Source organism: Pteronotus mesoamericanus, unplaced genomic scaffold (genome assembly GCF_021234165.1).
Source record: "Pteronotus mesoamericanus isolate MK-2021 breed Mesoamerican mustached bat unplaced genomic scaffold, CSHL_Meso_final contig_214, whole genome shotgun sequence".
In the NCBI taxonomy this organism is placed as follows: Eukaryota; Metazoa; Chordata; class Mammalia; order Chiroptera; family Mormoopidae; genus Pteronotus; species Pteronotus mesoamericanus.
In genome coordinates, this window is record NW_026555089.1 from 3,103,750 (window position 1) to 3,122,256 (window position 18,507).

At 59.7% G+C, this 18,507-nt stretch overlaps 1 protein-coding gene across 1 annotated transcript in view; it reads right to left on the reverse strand.

Annotated features, from left to right (window-relative positions):
* LRP5 (LDL receptor related protein 5) overlaps positions 1-18,507 on the reverse strand; it is a 94,893-nt gene that overhangs the window by 4,888 nt on the left and 71,498 nt on the right. Inside the window, exons 12-21 of the mRNA XM_054570786.1 lie at positions 17,525-17,848; positions 15,851-16,050; positions 12,802-13,010; positions 11,002-11,192; positions 10,154-10,363; positions 7,957-8,082; positions 6,352-6,588; positions 4,349-4,459; positions 3,026-3,262; positions 1,861-2,000 (exon numbers count right to left, since the gene is read on the reverse strand). Of these exons, the coding sequence (XP_054426761.1) occupies positions 1,861-2,000; positions 3,026-3,262; positions 4,349-4,459; positions 6,352-6,588; positions 7,957-8,082; positions 10,154-10,363; positions 11,002-11,192; positions 12,802-13,010; positions 15,851-16,050; positions 17,525-17,848 (1,985 nt within the window). The remainder of the gene's footprint in view (positions 1-1,860; positions 2,001-3,025; positions 3,263-4,348; positions 4,460-6,351; positions 6,589-7,956; positions 8,083-10,153; positions 10,364-11,001; positions 11,193-12,801; positions 13,011-15,850; positions 16,051-17,524; positions 17,849-18,507) is intronic.

Here is an 18,507-nt window from a genome sequence, read left to right on the forward strand (position 1 = left end):
AGCACCCTGACCTTGGACCTCCCAGTCTCCACCGCTGCTGCCCTTGGTTAAGCCCCCTAACTGGTGATATTCTGTCATGGCAGCGTGAACAGACTGAGACAGTAGTTTTATAAGCTGTCACCACTGGGAAAGGGCGTGAAGGGCAGGCAGGGTCCCTGTATTGGTTCTCTGCATGTATGTCTACAATTATCTCAAAATAAAAGAAAAAAAAATATTCATATACTCTTTGTTGGCCAAATAAAGGCCCTGCTCTTGTACTTGCTTATGTACACATCTCACAGGCAGAACACGCAAGAAGCTCACCACGGACGTCCCCCGGGGGCTCCTGCCCAGGGTGGGGGTGCCGTCTATTGTGCCTTTTGAATCCGTGCCATGAACATGCATTTCTGATGCAAAATCATGCCGTTTGATTTAAAAATAGCTGGCTCCCCGCAGGTTTCTTTTTGGGGTGACAAAAATGTTCTAAAATTAACTACAGTGATGGCTGCACATATCTGTGAATATGCTAAAAACCACTGAGCTGTACAGTTGAAGTGGGTGAAATGTATGGTATGCAAATTATACAAAAAAAGAATTGGCTGGTTGGTGTCATCTCTTGCGGTCTAATAAGACCCCCCAGCTCCCAGCAGAGCCTGGGGACAGAGAAGGCAGCTTCCTGGGCCTCCTGGTGTCTGCATGGGAGGCTGAGGGGGGCGCTTCCGGGAGCCAGGTCGGTCTTACGCGGGCTTCTGGGCTCTGGCTGCTTACGTGGGGCATGCGAGAGCCTGAGAGCAGGGAGGACGAGAGGAATGGTGGAGAACGTTCTAAACTCCGGGCTTCTGGGTCCTCGCTTCCTCTGCCCCAAAATGCCACTGGGTCCTGGAGCCTCCAGGAGACTCAGTCCCAGTCCTGGGAACCTCAGATAACGACCACTGCAGCCTGCAGCCGGCCCCGCCCCCCCTTCCGGGGCAGGGCCCGATAAGGAGGGGGCAACACCCTGCACAAGGGGACACCCAGCAGGGCAGGAAGGCCCAGCCCTGGCAGGCGTGGCTTCCTGGAGACCCCAGAGAGAGCTCCAGGGCCTGCCCTCACCTGAGGAGAGCGCACATTCCCCAAAAGTCAGGTTTCAAAGAATTAAAAACACAGAGCCGTGTCAAGTCGGGCCCCAACGTTTACACACACACACGTTCACCTCCGTGCACCAAGCTGTGCTCTTGGGGACGGGGGTCCCCAACCATGCTCAGGGAGAGGGTCCCTGTGACAGATCCTGCAGGGGGCTTGAACACGGGGGGCTTCACTGCTTCACCCTCCGTACAATCGTGGTGCTGTGGCGTGAGGCTCAGCTGGAGCCAGCCCCTCGCCCCACTGGGGCTGCCAGAAGCTCGAGGAGCATTTCAGCTGCAAAAAGCCACCCGGTGGGTACCTGCCCTCCAGAAAACAATCTAGCTCTTTTCTGGGAACCAGCAAGGCCTTGGCAGGAAAACAGGGGTTCCACGTGGGGACGCTGGGTGGGAGCTCACACAGGCACACCTGAGCACCCTGTCCAGATGCGCCCCACAGAGGCAGCCGCCAACGTGGGCCGGTGCGGAACAGAGACAGCCGCCCGGACGCCAGAATGCCCAACAGCAACCTGGGAGCTGGGATGATGGGTGAGACTCCCACTCTCTAGGTTTGTCTGTGGTTTCCAGATTATCCATAATAAACAAGGGGTGCCCTTCTCTAAACTGAAAACAAGTCGCTAAAGAGAAAAGCGACAGGGTTTGGAAGGGAGGAAGATGAACTCTCCTCCATTCTCTGCGGTGGAACAGCTAATAATTCTAGAAATGCTGAGGTCACAAGAAGTGTCCCCGGCCAGCCAGGCCTCCTCCCACCCCCACTTACTGGTGGGTACAGCGTGGCCTTGGTGCTGGATGAGCTGCTGGACGAGGCCCCGGTGACGTGGTTCCGGTCGTAGAGGGGCACCCCGCCCCGGCCGCCCATCAGGCTCACGGAGCTCATCATGGACTTGCCGCAGGAGATGCCTGTGCGGGGAGGAGACAAGGCAGTCAGGACTGGGGCAACCCACGGACAGCGCGCACCCTCCACGGCTCCTGCCGGCCATGAGACCCAGGTCCAGGTGGGTACATCCGTCCCCCCGGGCCCGCCGCCCGCTGTCCGCCGCCCACCACAGTGTGAGCCTCATGTGTAAAATGGGGAGACGCACAGCACCTCCCCAAGGGCCACCGTGGGCCTGCGGGAGTGAACTTGGGAGGGTCTCCGCCCCGGGTCACCTGGCACAGAGAGGGCCCCGTCCTCCGGGCGCCGCAGCAACGGTGACCACGCCACTGCCTCAGGCCTACCAGGGCTGTGGAGGGACCCCTGACAACCCCGCTCCCCCAAAGAGAAGCAGGTCTCATCTGCACACAGGCGTCAGGGTCGCACAAGGCTGGCGCTGGGCAGGAGACAGGGCAGCAGAGGGACCCTGGGCCGAGCAGGCCCTGGGGAATCCCCAAGATGGCCCTGCAGACGGCCTCAGTGACCCTGTTGGGGCTAAGCGCTGACTGGCCCCACCATCCAGGACATCCTGTGACGTGAACCAGTGCGGTTCAGCCTGGCGGTGCCACTTGGGAATCTGGACACGCGGCCCCTCGGCTCATGCTCCTTTTGGCCTACCCGCATGGCAGTTTTAACTGTGCAGCCACAGTCGCATCTGCGTCCAGGACAAAACTGCTTGCTACATACCCGGTGACTCCTCTGATTCCAGAGAGAGCCCAGCTGCACCCCCCGGAGGACTCAAGACATTCCCCACGAGAATACTGAAGGTCAAATCCAAAGAGGCGCCCCCACACCCCCAAGGCCACAGGACAGGTCGTAGCCTCTGTGTTGAAAGGACTCTGACGCCAAGTTCCAGCTCAGCAGGAGCCTGAGTGCTGGGATCGGCTAGTGACGCCTGCCATGGGCACAGCACAGGGCGTGGCAGCAGCATTGCTGATCCACGCACCCGGATCCTGCCCAGACCATGCTCCCCACCTCTGCCCAGGGCCCCTGCACATCTCAGGCTGTTTACCTGTGAAGGGACCATGTTGAGAGGTGCCCGGGGCTATGAAGTTCAGGGGCACGTGGGGGGTCCCGCTGACGTACTCATGCGGGAAGGGCCCGTTGGCCCCTGTGTAGCGCTGACACACCACACGCTGGCAGACAAAGTAGACTCCGCCCATGACAAAAAGCGAGAGGATGATGCCAATGACGGGTCCGATGGCACTGCTGTGGGCCGGGGTCTCATCCAAGAGTGGCTTGGTGATTTCTGCCAGAGGATAGACAGGAAGTCAACTGCAAAGGAACAGGCTCTCCTGTGGGGACACGCCGTGTGCCCTGGAGGGGCTGGTTCTGCCCAGGCCCCGCACCCACTGATGGAGGGCCAGAGGAAGGGAGGGGCTGGGGCGCTAGGGCCGAGGAGCCACATTAAGAACCTCAGTACCACCGACCCGTTGCCTCCGTGGCCTGCCTAGAGCGCCCCCCTCTATCTCCTTCTCCTGCTCTTTGGCTGAGCTCTACCTACACCCTGATGGCCCCTCACCAGTGCCTCCCCCATAGCAGCCTCCTACTCATCCCCCTTTGTCTGGGGTTCTCTGTGGTGGCTGGAAGTGTGTACACAGTTGCTCATGCGAGTCATGAGCTGGGCCAGCAGGCCCATGGGGCTGGTTACCAAGACCGACCACCAGGCAGTAGGCATAAGGCAGGCAGGCAAAGACCGATGCCTCCTAGCCCGCCTAGCAATGGACTTCACCCTCGCAGAAGGGCTGGCTAACAGGGGCGCCAGGCACCCAGGGCCTTCCTCACTGAGCCCCACAGAAATCCTGAGTGTAGGCGCTGGGACGGGCTGAGTGTGGCCAGGCCTGGACTTAGGCAGCTCAGCCCAGCCTCCAAAGCCAGGAGTCGGCTTGGGGCTGCACAGGTGCATCCAAAGGGTCCGTCTGGGAATCCTGTGCACGGGACCGCCGAATGAGGGGGTGCTCCTTGGGCTTGATTCACTATCAAAGCCACCAGGGCCTTGTAAGGCTATGATTCAGACAGCATGGAAGCTGGGTTCTGGGCTCTAGACTCATCTGGGACACAGCCCCAGCAAGGGTGATCTTGCTGCCTGACAGCTGCTGCTGGGCGAGGTCCCTGGACGAAGCTGGAATGCCCCGTAATTCACAGTCTCCTGTCCTCCTCCCAGCTTCCCCCACCTCCAGGAAGCCTTCCCTGCCTGCCACCAAGGCCAAGCACTCCAAGCTTCCTAGCCTCCTTGAGTACGGCCCCTAGTGTGTTTCCTTCCTCTAGACCTCATACCCCTGGGGTAGAACCTCAGCACTGGAGAGACCCCTGCCCTCTGGGGGAAGCCACTCACCACACATTAGCTCATCGGAGCCGTCGATACAGTCAGGGAAGGAATCGCACTGCTGCTTGATGAGGATGCACTGGCCACTGGCACAGCGGAACTGGTTGGGCAGGCAGACGGCTGCGAAGAGGGGGGCTTGCATTCAGACAAGTCAGAGGGCGAGACGCAGCTCCCTGCCCCGCCCCCCTGGACCCAACAACAAAGGTCTAGGCTGCAAATGCAGACAGGACTAATGGGGCCCTTTCTAGGACCGTGTTGGGGAGCGGCAACCCATCCTGCATCCTCCCCTCGGTGATGCCTGTCGCAAGGCCTCTGCAACGCCGGCCTCAGGACTGGCAGGGAAGACCCCCTGAGGCCCCCCCGGAGGTACTGATCAAGCTCCTATGACGGGTCAGGCCCCAAACAGTGCAGGGACTAGCCCAGCCCCTGAACCTCAGCTCCCCCAGTTACAGGAGGTGAGAGCCCGCTAGAGGGTCGCGCACGAGAAGCCTTGGCTCCCTAGACGGCGGGGGCGGGGGGGGGGGTGCAGGGGACGGGTGATGTCTTAGCAGAGCTCAACTGTGAAGGCCAAGGCATCGCATGCAGGCGACCAGTGCAGCTCACAGCCTTTTGGGATGGGAGGAAGAGAAAGGCTGGATGCCGAACGCAGCTGCCGCCTCCTTTGCTGCTCCTGAAAGCTGTCCTGGAAGGAGCTAGGGCCCCAGCGGGAAGGCCGCTGCCCGGAGGATCCACCGTCGGGCACACACTTGCTACCTGAGCGCCCACCTGCCCTGCCCCAGATGCCCCGCTCGGGGAACTACAGACAGGAAGTCCATGTTCTCAAAATAGTTGGGATGATTTGGAAGGCTCCAGAAACAGACAGTGGAGTTCAGGGCCTGCACTGGGGCCCACTGTGAGCGCGGCACGTGCACCAGAAGACACATTTATGGTGGGAGATATGAGGGGACAGTACGTGTTTAGGCTTTGAGGGCCACGAGTCTATCGCTCCCTGCTCAATTCCGCTCTTGTACGCCAGACAGAAACGAATGAGCCTGGCTGTGTCCCCGCAAAACTTCATTTATCAAAACAGGCAGTGCTCTGCATTTAGCCTTCATGCCAGGTCGCCAGCCCCTGGTCTACAGCCACCACCAAATCCTCAAAGGGTCTCTTAGCTAGAAAGACTTGGCGACTGTGACTTCACAGAAACATCGGGGGGAATGACCCGCCCGCCCAGCCATCATTTTCCACAAAATCACTGCTCATCATGAACAGGCTCGGCAGGCAGTGACCGGGCAGCATCTGAGCCACCTAAGAAGAGGACCCGGTAACTGGCAAAAGGCAGTAAGAGTGACCCATGAAGAGCTCAGTGGCAGCCATGGGGCCGTGGTGCTACCAACACGTGACAGGAACCTCCCAGCAAGTCATTTATAAACGGAAGACTCACAGGAAGAGGTACGTTTCACCGCCAAGTGGACCTGGGATGACAAAGCCAATCTCTCTGTATCTCCTGGGTCAACGGGCTGCTAGAAACTCCTCAGGGGTAAGCGTGACCCCACGCGCAGATTAGAGGAGGGCAGCACCGCCTTTTGGGGTGGGATTTACTGTACCGAGGCGTAAACCACGAACGTCCAGCCGACCGTGGGATTTGCCTGGGGTTCCTGCAAAACTCCCGCCTGAATGAAGGACGGCAGGACTGGCTCTCACCGTCCACCTTCAGGCCCAACTGCTTGGCAGGACCAGACAAGGGCGAGTGGCAAGGCTTTCCTCACTTGGCCTAAAAGTAACTTCTTTCCCTTCCAAGCTGAGGAGGGCCTGGCAACTTTACTCCTGGGAAAGGGTTTACAGAGACCCTAACCTGTGAGGCCAGAGACTTGTGAGGGTAGGACCACTGGCTTAAGGGGATTCACACTGCTCCAGAGACAAGGTGGAAAGGGCGGGCCCTAGGTAGGGCCAGTGGGGAGGGGTGGATGGATGGGGCGGGGCCTGGGAAGGGAGGGGAGGAGCAGCGGGCGCCTTGGTGGGTGGGGCCTCACCATCGCAGTCAGCCTCATCCGAGCGGTCCTGGCAGTCAGCCTCACCGTCGCAGCGCAGTCTCAGGTCCACACACTGGCCCCTCGCGCAGGGAAACTGGGCGGCGGAGCACACAGGGCACCCCTCCTCATCGCTCTGGTCGTCACACTCCGGGAAGCCATCGCAGCGCCAGGCCCCGGGGATGCAGTCGATCTCCCCGGTTGCACAGGCGAACTGGTCCGGGGAACACGTGGGAGGCTCTGGGAGGACAGAAACACCGTCACAAACCGGGCGGTGTCAGCATGTGCGGTCCCCACCACGGTGTGTCCTGTGTGCGGTCCCAGCCACAGTGTAAGAGGAAGGGGGCCCTGACCAGTGTGGCTCAGCGGGCTGAGCCGGGCCTGCCAACGGAGGGGTCACCAGTTAGGTTCCCTGTCAGGACATAGCTCTGGGTTAAGGGCAGTTCCCAGCTGGGGGCATGAGAGAGGCACCTGATCTATATTCTCATGCACTGTTTCTCTCCCTTTCTCTCTCCCATCCCCTTTCTCTAAAAAACAAATAAGATCTTTTAAAAAAATAAAAAAAGATAAAAGCAGTGGTAATAAATGTCAGCTGAAAGACAAGAAATTTTCTCTGTTTTGTTTTTTTCATTGAAAGGATGGGGCTGGGATATAGACAAGTGGGGATGAGGGGGCACCGGCGGGGGGGGGGGGGGACACGCTCCCCTTAGGGCTGTCCCACTTCCCGGAACTGCCATCACCATCCCTCCTCTGGGTGGGAAGTCACGGGAAACTGAGGCCAGGAAGCCAGCCAGAATTTCTCTTTAATGTTCAACATGAGTCCTCAACACCCTTTAAACCTAAGGAAAACAGTGTGTGTTTCACATAGAAACGACACACGTAAATCTTTCAACATTTGGGACCCATGTGGCTCCCACATAACCACCAGGCTCTCAGCACACGGAGCGGGACATGAGGCAGGGTGGGGGGTGTGAACACACACAGAAAGAAGCCTGGCTGCTCCCCCTGGACCCACCCACAAAGGGCACACCAGGGACATCAGGGCCTGGGTGCAGGGGGTGTCTGTAGGGAGCCAGCGATGGACGTCTGCACACTGACCCACCAACAAAGACCATGCAGAGGGGCTGGGAGCCAAGGGACCCAACAGCAGCACGTGACGCATTCTTCCCCAGCTCACATGGACATTCGTCAAGACAGACCCATGCTGGGCCATGACACAGACCTGAGCAAAGCTAGAAGGACAGACATCCTACCATGTCTGCTCTCAGACCACAGTGGAATCAAACTAGAAACTGGTTAGGAGCTGACCCTCATGCTTCGCAATAACACGTGAGCGAAGAATACGCCACAGGAAAAATTTTAAAATACTAGAACTGAACATGAAAATGTAAAATTATGAATATCTGTGGGTACAGCAAAAGCAGTACTTAGAGGGAAATTCATAGCCCTGAATGCATATATTAGAAATGAAAGGATGACAAAGCGTCTGCTTTAGAGACTGAAAGCCAGAAGGACTATGATTTTAAAAGGATGCAGGGCAGCCGTGAGGGGGCAGAGAATCGGGTCCCTGTCTAGCTTCCCAATAGAAAGTACTGAGGTCGCATCTACCGCCACAGGTCAGCAGGTTCTGCAGGAGCACGAGGTGGACTGGGCACGAGCACCGCGGGGTCCCGTCACCCTTGGCAATGCAGATGTGGGAGCAGCCGCCGTTGTCCCGGGCACACGGGTGGGCCGCTGCAGAGACAAAAAGAGGGAGAGAATTGAGCTCTGCTTCCCACCTTAGGACTGCAGTCCAGAGGGTGGAGGGGGTAAAGGCCAGGTGAGGACTCACAGAACCGGCCTTCCTGTTGACCAGGCCCCTACAGATCCGCCCACTTAATTCCCAGGGCAGCCTCTGGGGTCTGTGTCTAGAGACACTGCCTTTTGCAGTTGAGGAAATGAAGCTGAAAGCAGATGCCAAACTTGCCCAACATCACACAGCAGCACGTCCTCACCAGCTCCCACGGGGCCCACAACCGTCACTCTACGCTGCCCGTCTGTCTCTCACTCACGGCGCAGCGGGCCAAGTGGCGACCCCCAGAAAGGTATGCCCACACTCTAATACCCAGACTCTGTGACCACGGCCTTATTTGGAAAAAGGATCTTTGCGGATGTAGATGCAATCAAGTCGAGGATCTGGAGATGAGGTCTTTCTGGATTACCTGGTGGGCCTACAGCGAATGGTAAATGTCCTTGTGAGAGACGACAGATGGGTGAAAACACAGACACAGGGGAGGAGGCCACGTGATGACGAAAGCAGAGACCGGGAACGTGTGGCCACAGGGCATGGCTGCTGCCACCAGAAACTAGAAGGGGCAAAGAACCGTCTCTCTTTCCAGAGCCTCCAGAGGGAGCTGACCCTGCAGGCACCTTGATCTTGGACCTCTGGCCTCCAGGGCTATGGGAAAATGCATTTCTGTTGCTTTAAGTCACCCAGTTTGTGGCAGGTTATCACAAAGAATGCACGATACAACTACACATGGGAATTAAAATACAGGGTGCTGATTCCCTGGGGAACTCGCACATTTCAATTCAACTAACGCTGCACCCAATACCTGAGCGATGGGAAGGAGCCTGGGGGTGGGGGGAAGAGGGTGGCTGACCTCCCCCAGGTGAGGGGAAATGGCAGAAAGCACTCCGCTGCCCACCCCCATCAGTCAACACAGAAGTGACAGATTCTTTGTCAGAGGTCACACACCGGCTCAGAACAGGGAGCCCAAGACCTCAACCGGACCCATGTGCTTGTACGTCACACATAACTCTCTTGAACATGGTTGCCAACTTGCCTACAACAGACAAGCCCCGTGGCCTAACACATGACCCCACCGTGTTTATCAGCCAGTTGACAGGGGAGGTAACACCATTTCTGAGCCCTGCTCTCCTCCGATGCAAAGCACAATCCCTGTGCAGTACGCCCAGCGTGGTAATACGGGGAGCCCGGGGCCTGGGCCGCAGGACGGCCCCAGCGTGGCATGGCCGAGGGGGACCCACGGGGAGAAGCTCATCCCCTAAGAGAGGGACAATTAAGCTAAGGGACAGCAAGTAGCTAGCAGCAGTCATGCAGACAGAAAAGGGAAGGCGATCGGACACAAAGGGGCTCTAGGGAGCGGCACACGGTCAGTGGGAGGGCGAGGGGCTGAGGGGCTGGTGAGAGGCGCACCCCCGGGGCCTTGAGGGCGACCAGACCCTGGGCATCACAGGATAGGGAGAGCGATGACCCTGCTCGCGCCGCCGGCAACCTGATGTATTTACCGAATGAAGAATGAGAAGACCAAGGCACAGACAGGAGCCCACCCGCCCCACCCCTATACAGTCATGCGTCGAGGGGTGGAGGAACGAGAGGCCCGAGGGGTGGAGGCCCCTCTCCCGCAAGCCCTGGGGCACAGCCAGGCTGTGGCAGGCAGAATCCTAAACACGCCCATCCCCCACCCCCCAACCGCTCCTCGCACAGGGCAGGTGAGGCTTTGCAGGTGTGACTAAGGCTCCTCGTCAGCTGACTTATCAAAAGGGAGACGCAAAGGTGGGCAGAACCTAATCACAGGCCCTTGAAGGGCAGGGTGGGTTCTCGAGCTGGAGGGAGTCAGAGATCCGGATCTGTCGCCGGGATGGGGACCTGCGCACCCTCTACGGCCAAGGGTGGTCCCCAGCCGACTGCCAGAAAGAGAACAGGGCCTCGGGGCCACCACTCCACGGAGGCCTTCCCTAAGGGGACCAGTTCCGGGTCGCTCTGCTGTCCCCCTCCCCCAGCATCCCACCGCCCACGTACAGAACTCCTCCAGGCTGATGTCCTCCACGGCGTGGATGCCGGTCAGGTGGGCGACACGGCCCTGGACTCGTGTCCTCTTGTCCCCCGTGGTCTTGTCCACGCGCTCGATCATCTGCTGCTGGCGGTCCGTCCAGTAGAGGTGCTGGCCCAGCACGGTCAGGCCCACGGGCTGCACGATGTTGGCATCCTCCAGGGTCAGGCGGTTGGCCCCTGCAAACGGGACAAGTGCCCCCTGAGCGGCGACTGACCTCGAGGGCTCGGCCGGCCCATGCTTGGCTCGGAAGAACGGGGCGGGGGGCTGCCACAGCGCCGGAGGGCTTCCACACTGGGGCTGGGAGCGGGGACGGTCTGAGAGCAGCCCTCGGGCAGCCCTGCTCCCACCTGGGCCCACCTTGGGATCGGGACATAGGACCCCAACCACGGTCCCTGGTTGTTGCCCCCTGTCAGCAAGGTGCCTCCCCCCTCCCCCATCCCACCCCACCTTATGGACGAAAAGGCCCTGGAAGCACCAGCCTGCAGGCCTCCTGGTCTAAGGCGGCCCTGTGAACGTGGGCACCGGGGGCGGAGGCTGGGGTCTGCTCCACGCCACGCCATGGGACCCCTGGCACTGGCTCACCCTCTCTGAGCCTCATCTTTGGCCTCTGTCACGCAGGAATCTTGGCTCTCCGGGCAGAACTACATGAGGCGCACGTGAAACCCCAGCCCTGTGTCCACTCCCAGTAGGGCCCCGACAACCGCGGCCCCTGCCACCACCGTTGCCTATGACAAGGAAGGTCAGGTGTCCCTGGGAAGAGCAGACCAGTGGGCTGCCAAGGGACCCGATCCCCGGGGACCCCCAGGGCACGCACCTGACAGGTCACAGCTTTCAATGCGCTTCAGGTCCGCGTCCACCCAGAAGAGCTTGCCCAACGCGTTGTCCACCACAAGGGCCACGGGGCGGATGAGGCCCGTGGTGAAGAGGACCTCGCGCTCGGTGCCGTCCAGCGCCGCGCGCTCGATCTTGGCCGCTCGGTCCTGCATGTTGGTGAAGTACAGGTACCTGCGGGAGGGAGCCGGTGAGGGACCGGCGCCACGTCCTGACATCTCCTCAGCCAGGACCCAGCTTGCGAAGCACCGGGCTGTCCCGCCCCTGACCCTGCGGGCGTCCAGAGGGGCCTTGGAAGGTCACCAGTCACACCGCCCAGCCTCTCGGGGCTGGCCCCCGAGGCCTAAAGGTCACGCCCTGTACAGGGTTGAACAGTGTACCCTCAAAAAACACATTCATCCAGAACCTCGGGATGTGACCTTATTTGAAAACAGGGTCTTGGCAGATGGAATCAAGGATCCAGATGAGGCCACCTTGGGTTAGGGTGGGTCCTACATCCAATGAAATTGCCCTTAAAAGAGAGATGAGGCCACACAGAGACACAGAAAGTCACTGTGAAAACCGGGGCAAAGGGTGGAGTGGAGCGGCCACAAGTCAAAGGCCACGAGGACCCCGCGGAAGCTGAGAGAGGCGGGGGCGCCCCCCGGTGTGTCTGGAGCAGGCAGCCCCGGCCACACCTGACTTGGGGCTTGGGGTCTCTGGCGCTGGGAGAATAAACGCCTATTGTTTCACGCCCCTGCCACACGTGGTCATTTGTGTGACAGCCCTGGGACCAGTACTCGACCCCTCTGCCCTCCCAGCCACCACGCAGCCCCTGCCTCCTCCCAGGCGGCCTCCAGGGCGGCCCGCGCAGCTCCCGAGGGACGGCCCTGGGTCAGAGGGCTGCTGCTGGCACTACGTCTCCGCTTTTTCAGACGAGAAAACCGAACCTCCAGGAGGTGACACCCCCTGCCCGAGGTCACACAGGCACCAGCAGGACAGTGCCGGGGTCCCGGCTGGGGTCTGCCGGGCCCCAGGCCCTGTGCTCGCTCCAGCCGCCCCGGGGCTGAGCTTCCGCAAGCCGTGGCTCGCCAAGTCGGGTCCCGCCTTGCACGACAGCCCTGCGGGAACTTAAAGACGGCCACCGTGCGCCTGCCCCCTGCATCCCCTGCGTCCTAACTTCTAGGCGCCCGGCTTTATTTCTGAGCGTCCTGTCATGTGGGTTAAGGTCCCCCTCCCGCCCCGGTGATTCCCTTTGGACCCTCAAAGCCTATCAACATGTCCCTGGTGCCTCCCCACCCATCAGAGAACCCAAAGGCCAACAGGAGCATCAGGGACCTTCCTGCAGGGAAAAACCTCAGGACTTGAAGCTGCACCCAAAACAGCCAGCTTGGGAGGTAGTGAGGTCCCCGTGGTGGAACCCATGCGAGCGAATAACCAGCCACCACCTGCGATGCTACGGACGGATCTTTGTATAGGGTTCAAGCTTGAGGGGGAAGGTACAAAACTGACATCTTTCCCGCATCTCTCCCCAAAACCTGGGCCCTCACCACACTCGTGCCCTGTCAAGGCCATCCCTGGGTGTCCCTGCTCTTTGCTGTGACCATGAGTAAGGTAGTGCTTCCTCGTCCTGCTCTGGCTGCCGTGACAAGGGACCCTGAGGAGCTCCTGACCCATCAGGATGTTGGGAGTAGAAAACCCCACCCAGCCCGAGAGGCATTATGTTCAGCAAAGAGTCGCCAGTCCGCCCCAGTGGGGTGGGGCCCCCACATCACAGTGTCCACCTGCCCCTCCAGCTGCGCACCCTCGCTCGGCGTTGACGACGATGGCCCTCGGCTTGTCTCGGTCCCCACGGAGCACCACGCCCATGGCGTCCCCGTTCAGCCTGTGGACGTTGATGGTGTTGGTGGCCTCGCACGTCCAGAACAGTGTCCGGCTGTAGATGTCGATGCTGAGATCGTGGGGCTGCCTGTCCGAGTTTTGGTTTTGGCTCGGAGAGGTCAGGATGAAAGGCTACGGAACAGGGAGGGGGGGCCGGCTGAAGGCACGGCCGGGAGGGCTCAGGCCCCGGGGCCGCCCACGCTCCCTCCCGTCAGACCGACTCCTGCCCGCGGGCCCACGGCAGTGGCACGGACGCCTGCGGCAGCCTCGGGGACGGCGCCCGCCCGCTCGGACTCCGGCCACCCAGACCGGCCGCCGTCCTTCTCCCCCCGTCCCGCGCCTGCACGTGTGAATAGTTAACCCAGGGTCACAGGCCCCTTCTCAAGACATTTCCCCTCTTCTTCCTTGTTTTCTCAGACTCATTTTAGGTTAAGACCCTCAAATCTCACTGTTTTTTAAATACAGGATGCCAGCACAGAGTGCGCAGAACAGGGTCAAACTGCACTACCCCTTCTCCAAGGGAGCGGCCAGGGCCCAAGGTCCACTGAGGGTGCAGGGCCAGGGGAGGGTGCAGGGGCCAGGTGAGGACCAGGTGAGGACCAGGTGAGGTCGCAGGGGTCAGGTGAGGGACAGGTGAGAGCGCAGGGGCCAGGTGAGGGTGCTGTGGGAGCCAGGCCTGAAACCAGACTTCGGGAGACCAGTCATCAGAACAGGCGGCTTCTGAAAGAACGGGCTGCCCACGCCCCTCCCCGGGAGACAGCCTTTAGTGGCTGGCTTGTCTTACAAAACCTGAACCTCAATTTTAATGTAAGTAACAATACTTACGTCTGATGCAACTTTTCTAACTAGAATTTTGTTCAGCACCAAGATCGACACCCTCCTCCTCAGCAGCACAAAGCGCTACTTAAGACACTTCATAATGTTCCCAGCAGGACTGTCCGCCCCACGGGGACACAGCCCAAGTGTCCACTGACAGATGAACATGTGGCCCACCACACGAAGGGGTGTGATTCGGCCTTAGAGGGGAAGGAAGCTGACACCTGCTGCCGCAGAGGTGAGCCCTGAGGACATCATGCTCAGTGAAATTAGCAAGACACACACAGACACGTGATTTCACAAGTGGATGATGCCACTTGCACGAAGCACTGACAACAGTCCAATTCACAGACACAGAAAGTAGAACAGAAGGCGCTGGGGCCGGTGGGAGGAGAGGGGAGTAGGTGTGCGATGGGGGCGGAGCTTCCGTCTGGGAAGGCGAACACTTCCGGAGATCTGGGTGGTCCAGGCTGCACAGTGACGTGAACGCGATGCATGTGACCGAACGGCACACTTAAAAGCCATTCAAAGGTTCACTTACGTATTTACGCCACAATAAAAAGTTTAAAATGAATGGGAAAGAAAACTTAGCCAAGCAGATAATCATTTCAAACATTATCCTCGGGGGCCAGAGCCACCAGAGGTGGGGCTTTAGCAAGAGACCAGGAGGAAACCATGTTTTCAAATTAAGTGAAAACCCAGAAGCTGCCCCTGAAAGGGCTTTCTCTTCAAAGACTTCCCCCGCTGGCCCAGATTCCATAAAAGCAAGCCCAGGTGAGGCTTTAAGGCAATTTGCACCCCGGAACTTTCGCAGCAAGGATGCCACATCCCTCAATTAGCACTTCCCCATCCTCGAAAGAGCCCCGGTGACTGTCACCTACGCAGAGCAGGATGAAAGAACTTCATTTCCACCAGGCTCTACGCCCACAGAGACGATGGCACACGCTTCAGAGGGGGACCCCAGCCGGTCCAGACAGCAACGGGACCCAGTTCAGGGGGGAAACAGCAAAATCTGCTTTAGGGACTCGAAAATCATCTGGAATTCTCCACCCCTGAGCACTTTCTCACCCCCGTTCTACCGGCACCAGGAGTTCGCCAGGGGGACACAGCCCCTCCACGGGCCACTGGACTCGGAAAGGGGCCTCCGGGTCTGCAGCTTCGGGAAAAGGAGCCTTTGGAGGCCAGCAGGACGAGCCAACACTAACGGAATGGCGGCCACAGTTCCCTGTCACACAGTGAGCCCCAAGGCTGCAGTGAGAATGTCGTTCCTGGACCGGGTGAAATGCCTCAACAGGGAAGCAGTTGGTCCTGCGAGAACATGCATTTTGAAAACCAAAACGTGTCCCTGACGCCCAGGGACCCCTGGAGCAGAACGCGGATTTGCATAGGCTCACGTGCCACTTCACCTGTGAGAGGCACCAGGGGAGTGCACCCGGCAACGAGCCGAATAGGGAAATACACACACCCCGCGCCCCAACACCCTCCCTCTCCCTGTGAGCCCCACTCCAGCCTTTCACAAAAGCCCGCAAGCAGCCGCTGACAGCCCCATCCCAAGCCAAGTCCAGGTTGCTTCAGGGAAAGCGCGTCTCCACTGGGCCAGTCCTGCCCTGGGCCATTTAATGTGTGCAAAACGGCACTCCTGTGCCCTGTTCCTATCATTTTTTGTCGCGTGTCAGAGATGGGGTTTGGAGGAACATGCCCCCAATCCCTTTTCCCCACAAGCCCTGTGGTTCGTGCTGTGTGACTTTGGAAAGCGCGGAGACTTTTAGGACGCATATATCGCATTACAGCAGAACTCACCATGTAATTCCTATGAAATAAGACCAAATCCAGAACAAGCAATACCAACTACTCTGCACAAAACCACTGTGGAAGGAAAAAAAAAAATCCCACAGGGTTGGACACCCCCCATGGCCCCGCCCACCGCCAACTACATCAAAAACTATAAAATCGAGTTTCTGCACGTCCTCAGTCTAAGAGCTTCAACAGGGCACAGGACTCTTACCCAGCAATGACATAATTGGAGCCCAAATCTTGGTTTGCCCACAGCTGTGCTCCGTGGGCAGCCCCTCCGGCGAGGGAAAGTGGGCGGAGCCTGGAGCTGACCAGGGCGAGCTTCTCGCAGAAACGCCCCTGCCCCCAACAGGCACACCCACCTGGGTCCCATCATCTCTGGCCCGCTTGATGTTCTGGCGTCCATCCACCCAGTAGATGAACTTGTCCAGTGGGTCATAGTCAATGGCCTTGACGTTCCTCAGCCCGTGCAGGGGCAGGATGAGGTCCGGGCTGTGCTGGTCGTCCGGGATCATCCGGCTGATGGCGCTTTTCTGGCTGAACAGCAGGAAGGTGCTGGGTGCTAAGGTGAGGCAAACAGACAGGGAGCGGCGGGTCAGCACGTGGGAGCCGGAGAGGGGGCCGCAGGGAGGAGGGCACTGCACTCCGTTACCAAAGACAGATCTGTCCATGCACCCCCAACGCACATGGGAAAAAGGCCGGAAGGACAGAAACCTGTTTCTGGCGGGTGATGGGGGGCGGGGCTATGGGGACTCTCACTCCCTGTCACATGGGCTTCAGCTACAATATTTTATGAGTGCGAGTTATTTTTAAATAGATACACATTCATCTTTAAGTTAACAAAACCTGAGACAGAGGAAGGCGGGCAGTGAGCACCAAGCTCCCACGGCAAGAATGCATCACGCTCAGATGATGCGTGATTTGCCCTGTGTCTCCACACACTCAAGGGAACTGCTGAGGACCCCGTGGAGTGAACGGGGACACCAGGAGGAGACGCTCCTCGGAGGTGTCAGTGATCAAAGCTGCCTCGATACAGAAACCACGTCTCACACTGTGCAGGAGGCCACCAGGTGGCGCCACCAACAGAGACAGTCATCGCACAGGATCTACTGGTCACACAGGCGGGGACCAGATACGGGCGTCCCCTCTGGGTGGGCCGCCTGCACCTCACCTGATCCTTCAAGGTTATGTCCCCCCAGGAAAAGGGACAACAAGACCAAAGGGAGCCCAAGAGTAGGAAGTCCTAGACTGTGGCCACAGGCCCGTCATGCACCAGCTCGGGGCCCCAAACAAGCCCTTCACCCCCCGGAAGCCTCAGGCCCCTTGTCTACAGGACGGGGAGGAGGAAGGCCAGCCCTCCTCCTGTCTAGGGCTGCAGGAGCCTCGGACAAGGCCCCAGGTGACACAGAGCTTTGTAAATTCTCACGTGCTGCCCAGAGGCTGCTGAAGTCCCGGGAGGAAAGCCTGTGCAGGGAACGCACCTGCCCCCTGAGGCCTGTGGGAGAGGCGCTCCCGGGCTCTCTAGGCCTCGCTTTTTGATCCCCGAAATGAGAGCTTTCTGAAAGGCTGACCTGAGTGAGAGGGTCAGTGTGGGAGGCCACGTGGCACAGCGTCAGGAGCGGGACTCTGGAGCCCCGCTGCCCGGCTGCACGCCTGGTTCGAACCCCAGCAGCTGGGCGACACTGCGCGCCTCTGTGAAATAGGGGCGGCAATGCCTCCCACCCTGCCAGCTTGAGGATGAAACAAGCCCCACGGCAAGCGCTCAGAGCAGGGCCCGCCTCTGTGCGGGAGTGCCCCCCGCCCTGTGACCGGTTTCCACAGCCAGAGATCCTCCCCCAGGGAACATGCCAGCCGTGGGCTTGGCCCACCTACTTGTGGCTGGGTGAAGCAGCAGGCCCCCACCCAGCCCGGGCCTCCGATGGCATCGGGCAGCGTGGGCCGAGAAGCATGCCCACCCAGGCCCCCTGTGCCTCTCGGCCCCCAGAGCCAGCCCGACGTGACACGGGTGAGGGGCAGGGGCAGAGCAAGGCGCTTACGGCTGCAGTTGCGGCTGCTGGGGTCCAGGGTGTAGTGTGAGGCACAGCCGCAGCGGTGGCCGCCGGGGACGGCGAGGCACAGCTGCCCACACTGCCCGTTGTTGTGCACGCAGTCGTTGAGGCCGTCCTGGCGGGAAGAGTGGAACACCAGGATGTCCATGACGAAGTCGAGGTGGCCCTGGATGAGGGTGCGGTTCCGGCCGCTGGTCTTGTCGGCCCGCTCAATGCTGTGCAGGTTCCAGTCCGTCCAGTAGATGTAATCGCTGTACTGCGTCAGGCCGAAGGGGTGCGGGAGGTCATCGGCAATCACGACCCGCTCCTGACCTGCACGGGGACACGGGCAGGGCATCAGCAACGGCACAGCCCGGCCACAGCACAGGGCGCCCTGCGGCCCGCGCTCACGCCAGGGCCGGATGTCCAGCCACGCTGGAAAACGGGCAGGATGGGCGGACGCTGGACGAGCCCCAGCCCCGGGACAAACACTCGCCGCAGCGCGCACCTGGTAACCCGGACAGGGTGCACGCGGCAGCTGCCGGCTGTGAGAGCCACAGGCCGGAAGCCACTTGAACGTCCACCAATGGTAGAACGGATAAAACGGTGGTGGGATCTTCATATAATGAAAATAGCATGGCCATAAAAGAGTAATGACGACATAGGAGCGAATCTCATAGTCATTAGACTGAAAGAAGGCAGACGGTGAAGAGCACATGCTGTGTAACCACCTGGACAGAAAGTTCGAGAACAGCAGAACTAGTACACGGAGACAGGAGTCAGGGCAGCAGGTCCCCATGTGCCAGCAGCAGAGGACTCATGAAACAGTAACCGAGGTCAGCACGGCTGTAAGCCGAGTACACTTATGTGCTCCTACTGCGCGCCCAGCACTGTGCTGTGTCAGGGATTCAATGGTGAACACGCCGGCTCAGAGCTGGTGGGACAGCGCGCAGTGGGCGCAGTGGGAAGGGTGTTGACAGGGGCTGAGCCAC